The 14,529-nt window shown below is 46.5% G+C and overlaps 1 protein-coding gene across 2 annotated transcripts in view; it reads left to right on the top strand.

The window, feature by feature from the left end:
- Positions 1-11,883, top strand: part of LOC132397300 (axoneme-associated protein mst101(2)-like) — a 40,603-nt gene extending 28,720 nt beyond the window's left edge. For both annotated transcript variants that reach the window (XM_059975893.1, XM_059975894.1), the window contains one exon: positions 610-11,883. In XM_059975893.1, the coding sequence (XP_059831876.1) occupies positions 8,747-10,381 (1,635 nt within the window). In that variant the 5' untranslated portion in view covers positions 610-8,746 and the 3' untranslated portion in view covers positions 10,382-11,883. The remainder of the gene's footprint in view (positions 1-609) is intronic.
- Positions 11,884-14,529: the final 2,646 nt, after the last annotated feature.

The raw sequence follows: 14,529 nt of genomic DNA, 5'->3' as shown, positions 1-14,529 counted from the left end.
AGAACAGAGATGTGGAGTAATGTCTGTAGCCACAGGGTGGTGAATCTGTAGAATTCATTGCCACAGACAGATGTGGAGGCAAAGTCATTGGGTATATTTAAATTGGAAGTTGATCGGTTCTTGATTAGTATGGTCATCAAAAGTTACGAAGGGAAGACAGGAGAATGGGATTGATAATAAATCAGCCATGACGGTGTGGTGGAGCAGATTTGATGGGCTGAATGGCCTAATTCTGCTCCTATAGCTCATGGCCTTATGGTCTTAAGGACACTCCCAGAACAAATTGGATTTAATAACAGTTCTATTAATAGTCTTGAAATAGCTAGGGAAAAAACTGGAGCAAAATAAGGAGTCTTATTTATCACTTTCTTCGATTAATACTTAAAAATCAATAAAGTTTAAAAATAATTAATAATGAAGCCAAAATGTTAGAGCAAGTGTTAAAGGAGCTTGTGAATACGTAATACAGAATGCTGAACTGAATACAGCTTCTGGAAACACTCAGCAGGCCATGCAGCATCTGTGGGGAGAGAAACAGAATTAACATTTAATATTTCTTCACAGAAATGTCTTTGTCCTGAAATGTTAACTTTGTTTCTCTTTTTACAGATGCTGCCTCACCCATTGAGTGCTTCAGTATACATCAGTACACAAACTTGCCACAGGAGCCTTACTTAAAGATGACTACTGCTGGAAATATTTGCCTATTTCCACAATTTACCTACATATTCTCGATGAACACAGTGACATGAAGGATTAACATACTTGCTGGTCGAATGCTGCTTCTATCATGCCAGTCATTGGCCCATTTGAAGGATGAAGTAGCTCTCTCTTTCATTGGTTGGATTTCCCATCACTGCACTGGCTTCCAATTACAAACACCCCAGGGGTATAAGAAGAGCACACGTAAGAGAATCCGCCTTTTTCACTAGGAGCTCTTTTCAGACTGATATTGCAAAGAGTATTGAAGAGCCATTGGGAAAATATAATGCAGATAGGAGGACACACATGCACATTTAGTTAGTAACTGTTGAACATTTAGTTTTGTATTTGTTAAACTTGAGGAGATTTAACCAAGTACCTGCTGAGTTAGAAGTGTTACTGAAGTGTCGTAGTCCTTTGTGACTTAGCTCAGGTGGGTAGTTATTTGACTCAGATGCTTGGTTGAGTATTTCACTGTTTATTTGGAAATAAGTAGTTAATGTGCTTACCCACAGTCAGTGTGTTCTGTCCCACTTACCGAATCCACAAATCTGCTTCCCACCAATATTTGGTGTAGTCGTCAGGGTTTAGTGAGTGCGACAGGGGCTCAAAATGATCGGGGTAACAACAAGTGAGAGAACCCTTCGTAGGAGGAGTGTTGAGTCCCGAGGTGGACTGACAACAGCACTGGGATCAGCGTTCTCACTAATCCACTAGTACTCTGAAGAACGTCGGTGGATTGGTCAATCGAGTTGGACTTCCACAGGGAGAAGATCGGACACCACATTGTGTCCACGTTAAACAAGGTAGGGGTCCCAGATAAAACGGAGAGCCAAAGCTGTGCATTTTGGCTGCTGGCAACCATTGTAAAGCATCAGCATGAGACAATTGCACAGAGAGAGAGTAAAAGATAGTAAGCCTAAAGAACAAGGTGAAGGTGCTGCACTAGTGCTTGGGGAAGCTGCCCAATCAGCCCACACCCAGTCCAAAGAACTAGAAGACAAGGGTATGGAGATAGCCTGTCAATCAGTGATGGTGCAGCAATTAGAAGCTAGGTGGCAACCGGATCCCATTAAGGTCCAACCTTGATCCTGCAGGGATATGATTCCAACACATGAATGTGGGAATGGGGATATCTGGCTGGATGATGAGGATGGGGAATAGAGAGAAGAGCAGAGTCCTATTATTTTCCTGCAAAATGATCACCCTCCCCCCTATGCAGCCAAGACTGTACAGGCCAGACAATGATCATGTGGTCCCAGATCCAGCATGGGGGACTTTAGCCCTTGACCCCTCTGACTCTCACAGGGGATGAGGAGGATCAGAAACATGTAGGGAGTAGTACAATGGGCCGCTCCGAGACAACAGACATCAAAGAGTTCTCCGCCAAGGAACTGGCAGGATTGGAGAATAGGTACAGCAGAAGCAGGGGGAGCCTCTGGCCACGTGGTTGTTGAGGACATGGGATGAGGGGATACTGGAGTGAGCTTGTCTAATAGAGAGGTAGACGCCCTAGGGGCTTGTCGTCCCAATATGTGATTAATAATGCCCTGAGGATGCCACTCGATTCCCATGATGGGATACATCATTATGGGTTTGGGTGGCAATGGCAGACAAGGTCAGCTAACCTTCCCTCCGTGAGTAGGATTTAAGCCCCATGGAAGTGGCAGTGGAGCACAGTAAAGGAAGGCACCAGAGTCCTTCACCATTGGGCTCTAATTACAGGCTTGCCCAGTGATTCTGAACTAGCCCCTGCCAGGGTAGGGCATTTGGTGCTTGGAATGTGTGGTGCTGTCTTTAACAGGACTGGAAGCTGGGGATACATACTGTAAAGGCAGCATTCGGCTGCTGGAAGGGTTGGAATACATGGTGGAATGTACATGTGGCCAGATCCAGATATTAACTAAACAGACGGGAGTGGGGGAATCCCACATAACCTATAAGGAGATGTATTTAGCACAGTTTAGGGCAGGGGTACCAGATTGATGGGGTTCCCACCCCCACTTTCTGTGTGATGTGGTGGGGAGTGCTTCAAAGGGAAATTAGGCAAGGAAACTGCTAAGGGAGGAGACTCAACTTTTAAGCCCACTCTGAATAGTGGTTTGTTTCATCACTTGCTGGATATAACATAGACCATAGCCAGCACAGTATAGGCCCTTCGGTCCACAATGTTGTGCTGACCCTTAAACCCTGTCTCCCATATATCCCCCCCACCTTGTTCCTCCATACACCCGTCTAATAGCCTCTTAAGTTTCACTAGTGTATCTGCCTCCACCTCAAGATCTGGATTCCCCCTATCCTTCACTGAAGGTCCTACAAAGAGCATTGGCAGACCTCCCTCATGCAGGGATGGGATCAGGGCTCCAGGACCAGTTCATCTTCACAGTTCATCTTCACAGGATCAGCAGTACACCTTCTGTCACCTCCCCCGGGATTTGTACACTGTACCATGCAATGGTAAGTCAAGACTTACAGAGGGTCCAGTTAGACCATAGTATCCCACTATCTAGTTGATGTACAGTTACCGGGGCCCTCACAGGATGAAGTGGTTACCTACCTGAGGGAGTAGGATTGGTCTATCAACCCTGATAAGATACAGGACCCCAGTCATAAAGTTCTATTCCTGAGCATTCACTGACATTCTGGGCAGAAGGAGATACCTGATAAGGCCAAGGGCAAGATCTTGATTGCTGCTGCCCACCTCCAAGGAGGAGACGCAGCGTTTTTAGGGCTCTTTGGGTATTGGCGCCAACATATCCCCCACCTGATCATTATATTATGCCCCTGCAAAAAAATCAAACAGCAGTTGAGTCCCAAACAGCAAGCAGCTTACTCGGCTGCCAAGCAGGTTTCAGCTACCCCTAGATGTCCGAGTGGAGCTTGTGACAGGTGTTGAAGGGGTGTTGCATCCCTTTTCCCCAGAAGTGGGAAGCTGATACGTCCACTTCAAGAGGCCTTTTTGAGCCCTCCTGGCGTCAGAACTTCTGGTCAATATGGTGCCTGCATGGCGCCCCCTTCTGGATAGATTATGAAATCATATATTTCACTTCTTTTATGCCTTTTACTTTTGTTTTTAATCTTGGATGTGATTCTGGGACTGTTGGAGTCCACGATTTGCCGTTTGGTGATTGTTTGGGTATTCCGGCGTTCTGCAGAGGATTCCATTGTTCACTGATTAAAGCGACATGGAGGCAAGTGAGGAAGTTTGGAGACCATTTGGGTGCTTCCACGCTCTGCAGTCTCCAAAAGGAATCCGGGAGACAGAAGCAGCGTGCACGAACATCGTGACGGGCAGGCTGCAGCATGGGTGCAAGCCAATGTTTGACTCCGTTTCACCGATCAATGCTTCCATTGTGCAATGATTAAAGCAACGAGGGAGATTAAAGCATCTGGGCAAGCACAGAGGATCAGCACCAACTGCCTGTCTCTCGATCGTCATGCTACGGAGAGGGAAATGTCTGCCGCTGGGCCCGGAGAGTGTTGCCCAGGTTTTCTGCGTTTTTGATATGGACATGGACTATAGAGGTTTTTTGCTCTCATAGTTTTTTTTATATTCTGTCATTCTCGCTTGATCTTTTGTGCAGAGAGGGGGAATTTGGGGGTTGATGTGCCGTTCCATTTTGTTTGTTACGTTGTGGGGGAGAGTGGGGATACAGCCAAATGGTTGAATTGGTGGCCATGACCCTGCTCCTCCGAGACATGACCAGCTAATTAGAGTCTATGCCAACACCCCTGGTCAATAGCCAATGGCATGTTGGTATGGATACCTCAGTGGCATGAGCAAAACTGGGAGGTGCTTGAGCGACCTCTGTGGGGCATCCCTATTGGGAACATATCTGGAGGGACACATAACAGCAGCAGATTATGGTTCACCATGTCGAAGCCCACACTTCGAGACACTGAGGAGGCCAAACGTAAAGGTGTGGTAGATACGACATCACAGCTCTGGATGTCTACCCTGTGTTCCGAGGAGGAGGATGATTGCTACCTGGCAGTCTGGGCACACCAGAGAAGTGGGCAATTTGAGGTGCACGGGAGAAGGAAACGAGCTGAAGCTCAAGGGGTGGCGTTAACTTATGATGAGCCCAAAACTGCAGCCGTAAGATACCCAAGCTGCCAACATGTTAAGTCCAAGGGAAATCCAGCTGGTCGCTCAGGACACAACTAGAGGTACAGGAGCCAGTCAGATCTGGCAGGTAGGTTATATTGGGCCTTTATCATGACAAAATAAAAAGCAGTATGTGCTGACCATGGTCAATATGTATTCCAGTCCTGGAGGCTGTGCCTTGAGACCACGCTGATCATGAAAACACAATAGAAGGGTTACGGCAGTTGTCATCCATGCATAGGATCTCCTGGGAGATCCAATCAAACAATGGCTCACATTTCACAGGAGCCAACATCTAGAATTGGCATAAGGAATTCAGTACTTTGCGGGTGTTTCTCACCCCATGTTACCCACATGGCAGGTCTGATCGAACGCATGAATGGGGTTGATGAAGCAACAGATAGAGCTATTGTTCCCTCCTGATGCCCGCACTCCTTAGGGGTGGCTGGGTATGCTGCAGCAAGCAATGGACCACCTGAACTCTCAGCCGGCAAATCCAAGTGGGTTCCCAATGTCCCTGCATTTCTGAAACTGGAGGAAATGGAGCAGCAATCGGGAAAAGTTTGGGTGCAGCACCAACTGGGGCCACCAGGGCACAAGGATGGGGAACTCTCAGCAAATAGTTTTACTGGGGAAACCAGGAATGATCATTAACCGGGGGAGGCGGGTGAGTGTACCTCTCCCTACGTTACAGAGTGGCCAAGTGGTGGATGCTGACAGCAGTGGTGATGACGCTGACTTGTGGTGAGAGGTCCTATAATACATTCCTGCGCACGGCGTGTGAATATACAAATAGGACCAATGTGTCGGATCGCTGGATTTGCATGTGGACTCCTAACGGTTTTGCAGAATGGAAACCGTCAAACCCAATCCCCTTCGATGACAAGGAGAAAGACTGTTAGGGGAACTTGTCCAGCTTCTTGGGTTTTGGGGGAAGCCAGGAGGAACTAGTTTATTTCAGCCAACCTCACACCATAGCATGGTAACAACCTTAAAGAGCTTCAGCCTTAGTGGAGCAAGTGCTTTAAGGGTTGGTATTTGTTTAATCTAAGGTCCTGACAGGAAAGCGAAAGGAATGTTGGTGTAGGTGGAGTGATAGGCAAAGACCCAACCAATCAGTGCGACACAGCGACTGTCAGCAGGAGTGGTATCCTGGGTTTACTGTGTCTACACCAAGTAGTTCTGTGAGAGTGGGCTCTCACTGACACTTTTTGGATTTGGAGCTCCTGGGTCTGCCTATGGCTCCCCATGGGGTGGTATGGCTGCTGCTATCTGGGGCACGTGGTGCTGTACATACACCACCTCATTGCCCTGGATGAGCACTTGCTCATGATGGTCGGCACAGTAGGAGGACTCTCACAGAAGCAGAAAGGTTTTGGATGACAGCTTTTCCCCAGGATGGCCTGGCCAGGCTGTCCCAGGATCTGATATAAGACCATAAGATATAGAGGCAGAATTAGGCCACCTGGCTCATCGAGTCTGCTCCGCCATTCAATCATGGTTGACCCTTTTTTCTATCTCCTCCTCAACCCCAGTTCCCAGCCTTCTCCCCGTAACCTTTGATGCCATGTACGATCAAGAACCTATCAATCTCTGCCTTAAATACACCCAATGACCAGGCCTCCACAGCTGCAGGTGGCAACAAATTCAAAACATTTACCACCCTTTGGCTAAAGAAATTTCTCCACATCTCTGTTCTGAAAGGGTGCCCCTCTATCCTGAGGCTGTGCCCTCTTGTCCTAGACTCTCCTGCCATGGGAAACATTCCTTCTACATCTACTCTGTCTAGGCCTTTCTACATATGAAAGGTTTCAAATGAGGTCACCCCTCATCCTTCTGAATTCCAGTGAGTACAGACCCACAGCCATCAAACCCTTGTATGATAACCTTTCATTCTTGTAATCATCCTTGTGAACCTCCTCTGGACCCTCTCCAATACCAACACATCTTTTTTAAGATGAGGGGCCCAAAACTGTTCACAATACTCAAGGTGAGTCTCACCAATGCCTTATAAAGCCGCAGCATCACATCCTTGCTCTTGTATTCTAGAAATAATGCTAACATGGCATTTGCCTTCCTCACCACTGACTCGACCTCAAGTTAACCATTAAGGTGTCCCGCACAAGGACTCCCAAGTCCCTTTGCACCTCCGACTTTTGGATTTTCTCCCCATTTAGAAAATAGTCCGCACATTTATATCTACTACCAAAGTGCATGACCATGCATTTTCCAACATTGTATTTCATTTGCCACTTTTTTGCCCATTCTCCTAATCTGTCTAAGTCCTTCTGCATCCTACCTGTTTTCTCAACACTACCTACCCCTCCACCAATCTTTGTGATGGAGATGCTGACTTACAAGGCAGAGCTTAAGCACACCAAGTATGCACTGGCCCGAGTTTTGGCCAAAATAATGGCTATTTGAATAGCTGGCTTGCAGAATCAGATAGCCTTAGAATACTGCTCACAAAGAAAGGTGTCTCTTGTGCTGTTATCATTTAAGAGTTCTGCACCAACGTTACTGACGAGTTGGGGAGCATCACCTACCTGGTTCATCACATCTGATAGTCAATGAATAAGATTAAGAAAATGGGGGCCAGTTCCAAAGCTATTGCACACTGAAAGGAAAAGCTGGTGGTTTTTTGGGGTGCTAGAAGGTTGGTAGACTATTGTAGTACACAGGGTAGGTACAATTAGGCTTATAGTGCTGGGTATTGTACTTTTCTGTTTTGAATGTAGTTTAGTGGGGTGTTTGCAGCATTTATACTAGCCTGAGAGCCGAATTGCCACAGTGTCGAGTCTTTCAAGTAGTGGGATGTAACGTGAAGGATTAACTTACATGCCAGTCAAAAGCCACTTCTGCCATGTTGGTTGTTGATTGCTAAATTTAGAGGATATATTATCTCTCTCTTTCATTGGTTGGTTTTCGCACCATGGCATCAGCTTCCAGTTCCAGGTACCTCAGGGGTATAAGAATAGCACTTGCTAGTGTTACGAATGTGCCACAGCTCTGAGGGGCCGAAGGGTGCGGGGTAGCCCCCTCCTTTTTGAGAATCGCAAGATCACTATTAAGTCAGTTCAGGAGACACAGGAAATGAGAGAAAGACATGCAGAATCCACAAAGAGTTTGGAATGTGTCCTGGCCTCTGAAAGGTGGAACCATTGATACTGGCTATTGTCTCTTGGAAACGGAATTGTGTATTGAATGTACGATGCATCGAAGCCCCCAGGCAATGAACCAAGTGGGGGGTTGGTGGAGGGATTGCATCATCCCAACCTGATTGACATCTGAGACCCTGTGAGTCAGGATAAAAGAGGGTCTGTGGGAACAGTCCCTCAGACGCACCAGAAGAAACGCTAGCGATCCCGTAATAGCGGAAGCCATTGGGAGGAGGCCACGAGCATTCGGTTCCATTTGCCCCAGAACCGGTGGCTTTTACCACGGAAAAACGGCTTTTAGCTAACAACGGGGAAACCAACTCCCAAAAGACTGGAAGGATTGGCATCATCCAAGAACTGGGCAAGTTTAACCCGTCTCCCTCTCAAACCCAGAAATGCTGCAGCTTGAATGAACTAACAGTGACTTTTGTGTTTCCATTGGACAATACATTATCCCCTAGACAATGATAGAGCTATTTCTTATTGATTATTATGATACCCGTGCTTTTAGATTTAATATTGACGACTTATATTATCTGTATGTTTGCATTGATCTAATTTTGTGCCCCTTTATCAATAAATACTGTTAAAAATAGTACCATCAGACTTCAACAGACCTCTCTATCTTTGCTGGTAAGTGACCCAGTTACAGGGTTCGTAACAAAATTGGGGGGCTCATCTCGAGATTTGACACCAAATTGAGAGGCCAGTGAATCGGGCTTGTAAGTCCAAAACTTGGATCTGGTTACGCGGGTAGCCAGATGGGAAACCAGCAAAGATGGACGTGGGTGAATTTATAGAAAACCCACTAGAGGCGGCCACCAAATCAGACTTGATAAATTTGGCAAAGGGGTTAAACCTCGTAGAGGTGAGGTTGTCAATGAAAAAGCGGGAGGTGCGAAGGGCAATAACTCAGTATTACATCGAGAAGAATATGTTTGCAGCTGAGGTATTGGAAAATATCCCTGAAAAGGTACCAGCTAGTGGGACGGCTCAGTTAGAGTTGGAGAAATTAAAGTTGGAACATGCAATTAAGTTAAAGCAGCTGGAGGCAGCTGAGAAGGAGAATGAAAGAGCCGAGAGAGAGAGGGAGCATGCACTCCAGCTAAAGGAGTTAGAGGTGAAACGGGAGCAGGAAAGAGCTGAGAAACAAAGAGAGCATGAACTTCGGTTAAAACAGCTGGAAGCAGCTGAGAAAGAGAAAGAAAGAGCTGAGAAGGAGAGGGAGGCAGAGAAACAGAGGAAACATGACTTGGAGATGGAGAAGTTACGGCAAGAGCCACGAGTTCCGGGGTCAGACCGAGAGGAGCGGTTCAATGTTAGTCGAGAGTTGAGGTTAGTACCTCCGTTCGAGGAGACGGATGTTGATAGTTACTTCTTGCTTTTTGAAAAGGTGGCAGTGAATCAGAAGTGGCCCAGAGGTCAGTGGGTGGCGTTGTTACAAAGTGTGTTAAAAGGGAAGGCGCAGCGGGCATATACGGCATTGGCCATGGGGGAGGAGGAGGAGAGTTATGACAACGTAAAGGCAGCCATTCTCCAGAGTTATGAGCTAGTACCTGAAGCGTATAGACAAAAGTTCAGAACGTTAAAGAAAGGGGGGAATCAGACGTATACCGAGTTTGCCAATGAGAAGGGTGTGCTCTTGGACCATTGGTGCACAGCAGAGATAGTGGGGGAGGATTATTGGCGTCTCAGGGAGTTAATTCTGATTGAGGAATTTAAAGGTTGTGTTTCGGAGGATATCCAGATGTATTTGAATGAGAAGCCAAATAAGTCCATCTCAGAATTTGCTAGGTTCGCAGATGAATATGCCCTAACCCTCAAGACAAAGTTTTCCTCGAATAAAAGTTCCCAGAGAGACCGTGGGAACGATCGAGAAAGCCCGTTGGCTGAGGCAGAGGTCCCGCCGGGAGCTAGTGGTAAGGTTGAGGGGGAAAGGCCAGACGGCCAGAGATTTCCAGGCTTGACCTGTTTTAGTTGTGGAAAGGGGGGGCATATTGCATCTAGGTGCTTTGCTCCGAGGAAAGAGACAGGAAAAGGGAAAGCAGCAATCCCTGTCGGATGTGCCATGGTAATCAGTAAATCAACAAGAGAGCCCCGGGTAGACAGAGTACGAGAAGGGTCTGAGACTTGTCCGTCACATGGAACCGTGTCTGTGAGGGAGGGAGACACACCAGTTCCAGTACGGATCTGGAGAGGCACGGGGGCTGAGCTGTCGTTGATCAGCAGTAAGGTACTAGAGTTTGGTCGCAAGACGAGAATGGTAGCTGTGAAAGGAATAAGTAAAGGGACAGAAATGGTGCCCTTACATAAGGTCATTATGGATTGTGAGCTGGTGTCTGGACCAGTTGAAATAGGGGTGCGATCAGACTTCCCAAGAACTGACGCGGACGTCCTTCTCGGTACGATTTAGCAGGTGGTAAGGTTTGGGCAGCAATGATGATGACAAACCGGCTGGTGAGTGTTGTGGCCCCACCCCTAGATTCCAAGATCTATCCCGCATGCGCGGTCACTCGCAGCATGTTGAGAGAGGCAGCTGAGAATGAGAGCAGTTTAAATCCGGCCAGTTACGATTTGGCCGCGACGTTTTTACCGACCCTGTACCACGAGGGTTTAGAGGGTGGTAAAATGAAGAGTAGTAAAGTGAAAGAGGGTAAGGGAGAGGAGGTAGACCCGCCCTTAGCGAGGAGAAAAGTTTCAGAGGCAGAAGATAAAGATGAGAAACAGCTAGAGCTGTTAAAAGGTCCAGGGTTGGACCTGGATGATCTGTCTGGGTTGGCAGAACTGTTTGAAGAAGTTGAAAATGCTAGAGGTGTTCCCGATAATGAAATGAGGGCAGTCCTAGATGAAAAGGGTGCCCTTACCTTGAAGAAGTCTGCTGGGTTGGCAGATGAGGTCATTTCAGCCGTGGGGTTGAGTTTACTCTGGAAGGGAGTTGCCCAGAGAGTAGCTGGGAGAATCAGGGGAATTTAGAATTTGGACCAGGTACGGGTATTGAAAGCCCGTAAGAGGCAATGTCCTGTTTGAGTGTGTCCAAGATGGGGATGCACGTGGTACTGAATCTAGTAACGGAGCTCAGAAAAAGTCTGAGGTATTTGATTCAGTTGAAAGTGAAGGCCGTCCTTGTGGGTCAGATAGACTTGGTTCAGTAAAGAAAGGGTTAACATTGATAATAGTGGGAAGTGAGAGTTCCTAGGTGTTTGTGCTCGACGGTGTATTAAAAATTAATGCAGAAATCAAAAGTGGGGAGATAAATATTATAATTGAAGGAAACGGGAAATATGTAGTTCCCAAATCGAATGAAAAAAATTTTAAACCTGCAGCTCGCTTACAGGTTGAGTTGGAAGGTGACAGGGCCCCACACTCTATTCTTATTCCAGAGTGTGGTGTGAAGAGGCAGAAATTGAAATGCTGTTTGAACAAAGAGTTCGAACTGAAAACTACTAGCCTGAGGGGTCCTGAAGAGAAAACTAGCAACTTGCGTAAAATTAAAGAACTGGGTGGAAATTCAGAAGACGGTCTAAGTTTGGGACACATTGTTGATAAAATAACTCCTATGGAAGGAACGGACAAAAACCTATTTCGCCAGGGGGCCCAAGCTCCCCACATGGGAATTAACCGGAAAAGAGGCGAGGGTTAATGGGGATGCCATTTTTAAATAGCAAAAACCGGTTTTACGGGATTTCGACAAAGCATGTCGAAATAAAGACAACCCCATGGAAGCCTGCCTGTTAAGTTTGAAAGCAACAGAAAGATTAGTATTTGCATGAACTTTTGTAGTATACATGTAAGCTAAGATCACAACTCTTTAGTTTTTGTTTGCTGAAGGAAAGAAATAAAAATAGGTGGTTATTAAATTGAAGTCTGATGCTACAAGACTTTAGTAAGGTACAAGATGTTAAGATATTAAAGGAAGTGACACTGTAATTGTTAACTGTTTAGATGCTGAATTGAATGTACAATTGTATTACCCTGTAAAAAAAAAACTTTTGGATTGTGTCAGATTCTAAAATCCTGTAAGACTCTGTGCTACTTCGTTTTCACCACTGGTAAAAACGCTTTGAAAAAAGGGGGTGTTACGAATGTGCCACAGCTCTAAGGGGCCGAAGGGTGCGGGGTAGCCCCCTCCTTTTTGAGAATCACAAGATCACTATTAAGTCAGTTCAGGAGACACAGGAAATGAGAGAAAGACATGCAGAATCCACAAAGAGTTTGGAATGTGTCCTGGCCTCTGAAAGGTGGAACCATTGATACCGGCTATTGTCTCTTGGAGACGGAATTGTGTATTGAATGTACGATGCATCGAAGCCCCCAGGCAATGAACCGAGTGGGGGGTTGGTGGAGGGATTGCATCATCCCAACCTGATTGACATCTGAGACCCTGTGAGTCAGGATAAAAGAGGGTCTGTGGGAACAGCCCCTCAGACGCACCAGAAGAAACGCTAGCAATCCTGTAATAGCAGAAGCCATCGGGAGGAGGCCACGTGCGTTCGGTTCCATTTGCCCCGGAACCGGTGGCTTTTACCACGGAAAAACGGCTTTTAGCTAACAACGGGGAAACCAACTCCCAAAAGACTGGAAGGATTGGCATCATCCAAGAACTGGGCAAGTTTAACCCGTCTCCCTCTCAAACCCAGAAATGCTGCAGCTTGAACGAACTAACAGTGACTTTTGTGTTTCCATTGGACAATACATTATCCCCTAGACAATGATAGAGCTATTTCTTATTGATTATTATGATACCCGTGCTTTTAGATTTAATATTGACGATGTATATTATCTGTATGTTTGCATTGATCTTATTTTGTGCCCCTTTATCAATAAATACTGTAAAAAATAGTACCATCAGACTTCAATGGACCTCTCTATCTTTGCTGGTAAGTGACCCAGTTACAGGGTTTCGTAACACTAGAGACTGCCTTTTTCACTAGGGGCTCTCTTCAAACTGGGATCACAACCAGTGCTGAATAGCCATTGGGAAAATGTGCTGCAGCTAGGTGGGCCCTTGCACACACCTAGATAGGTAGCATGGATTAGTGAGTGTTTAATTTGGAGGAAATAGGGAGTTGGACAACCGAATCAGGTTTGGCTTGCCCGTCAGTAAATAACTGAGGATTAGTGCAGAAGACTTAAGTATTTACAATCCGTACTGGTGATTTGAATGAAGGTATTTGCGCACTGTCCAGTCTGGATAGTTCATTAACCATTCTGCACACCGCAGTTCCCAAGGAGACATAGCGGGAGAGAGAGTTCAAAGGAGGTGAGTTAGAGCAGTTGGGACATTCTGCATGCCAAACAGCATTGGATTGAGCATAGTTAGGCACTTGGTAAGGGCCAATAAAAAAGTAGTTTGGTTTAAGACGAGTGGCCATTGTGGGAGCAGCCATGGTGGGAGTGGGGCAGTGTTAGATTGGAGAGTTCGGGCTTTGGCTACTAGAGGTTTGAGTAAGGAGAGACAGAGGCTGTAGGTAGATTTTTTCATTTCATTTTTCTTCCTTTCTTTTTTATTGCACAATTAGAACAGTGGGATTTCCAGGCAGGATAGTGGAATGCCCCTCTTGTGGGATGTGGGAAGGCAGGTAGATCTCCAAAGTCTGTGACTGCTACACCTGCAAGAAGAGCATCCAGCTGTAGCTTCTTTCAGGCTGTTATTGAATTGGAGCTGGAACTGGATGAGCTCCCGATCATTCGGGAACCTGAGGGGGTTGATCAACAGGACTTACAGGGAGGTAGTTATACCCAATGCGCACACTGGCACACTAGGTGACCATCAGAAAGGGGAAAGGGGATAAATAGCCATGCAGAGTACCACTGCACAACAGGTGTGGATACTGTTGGGGTGGTGTAGGAAATGAACCAGCAGAAGGAAGTCTGCTTTCAGGTCTCTGGCACTGTCTGACTCTGTGGCTCAGCAGGGAAGGGAGGAGAAGAGGTGAACTACAGTGATTCATTTGGCTTGGGAACAGAGAGGAGGTTCTGTGGACAAGAACAAAATTACTGGATGGTAGGTTACCTTTCAGGTGCAAGGGTCAACGACATCTCGGATCGAGTCCACAGCATTCTTAAGCGGGAGGGTGAGCAGCTAGAGTTCATCTCCACATTGGTACCAATGACATGCGTAGAAAGGGGGATGAGGTCCTGCAAAGTGAGTTCATGGAGTTAGCTAAATTAAAGGACAGGACATCCAGGATTGGGGTCTCAGGATTCCTACCCGTGCCATGTGCTAGTGAGCCCAGACAAAGGAAGACCACACAGGCAACACACGGCTATGGCAATGGTGCGGGAGAGAGGTGTTGTGTTTGTAACTCCAAAACATAAAACTAGTCTAAAGAAAAACAAGGAAGTCGAGAGATGCAAAGGTAACACCCTGAGAAAGGGTTCACTACTAATGTAATGGCTTCTCTGTAGCAGCAGTGTTTGAGTTATGACTAGAGATAACAGGGGCTTTGGAATGTACACCGTCCAATAGGGGAGTGTTTTTCTTTCTTGTGTGCCCAGTAGTGAGGTATTTACAGTCTTTTGTTTGACAGGAGATGGAGAGAGAAGATGCCAGAATGGAGA

The sequence above is a fragment of the Hypanus sabinus genome, chromosome 7 (assembly GCF_030144855.1).
Source record: "Hypanus sabinus isolate sHypSab1 chromosome 7, sHypSab1.hap1, whole genome shotgun sequence".
In the NCBI taxonomy this organism is placed as follows: Eukaryota; Metazoa; Chordata; class Chondrichthyes; order Myliobatiformes; family Dasyatidae; genus Hypanus; species Hypanus sabinus.
The sequence above is the reverse complement of the archived record's forward strand: the minus strand, read 5'-3'. Positions and strand labels throughout refer to the sequence as shown.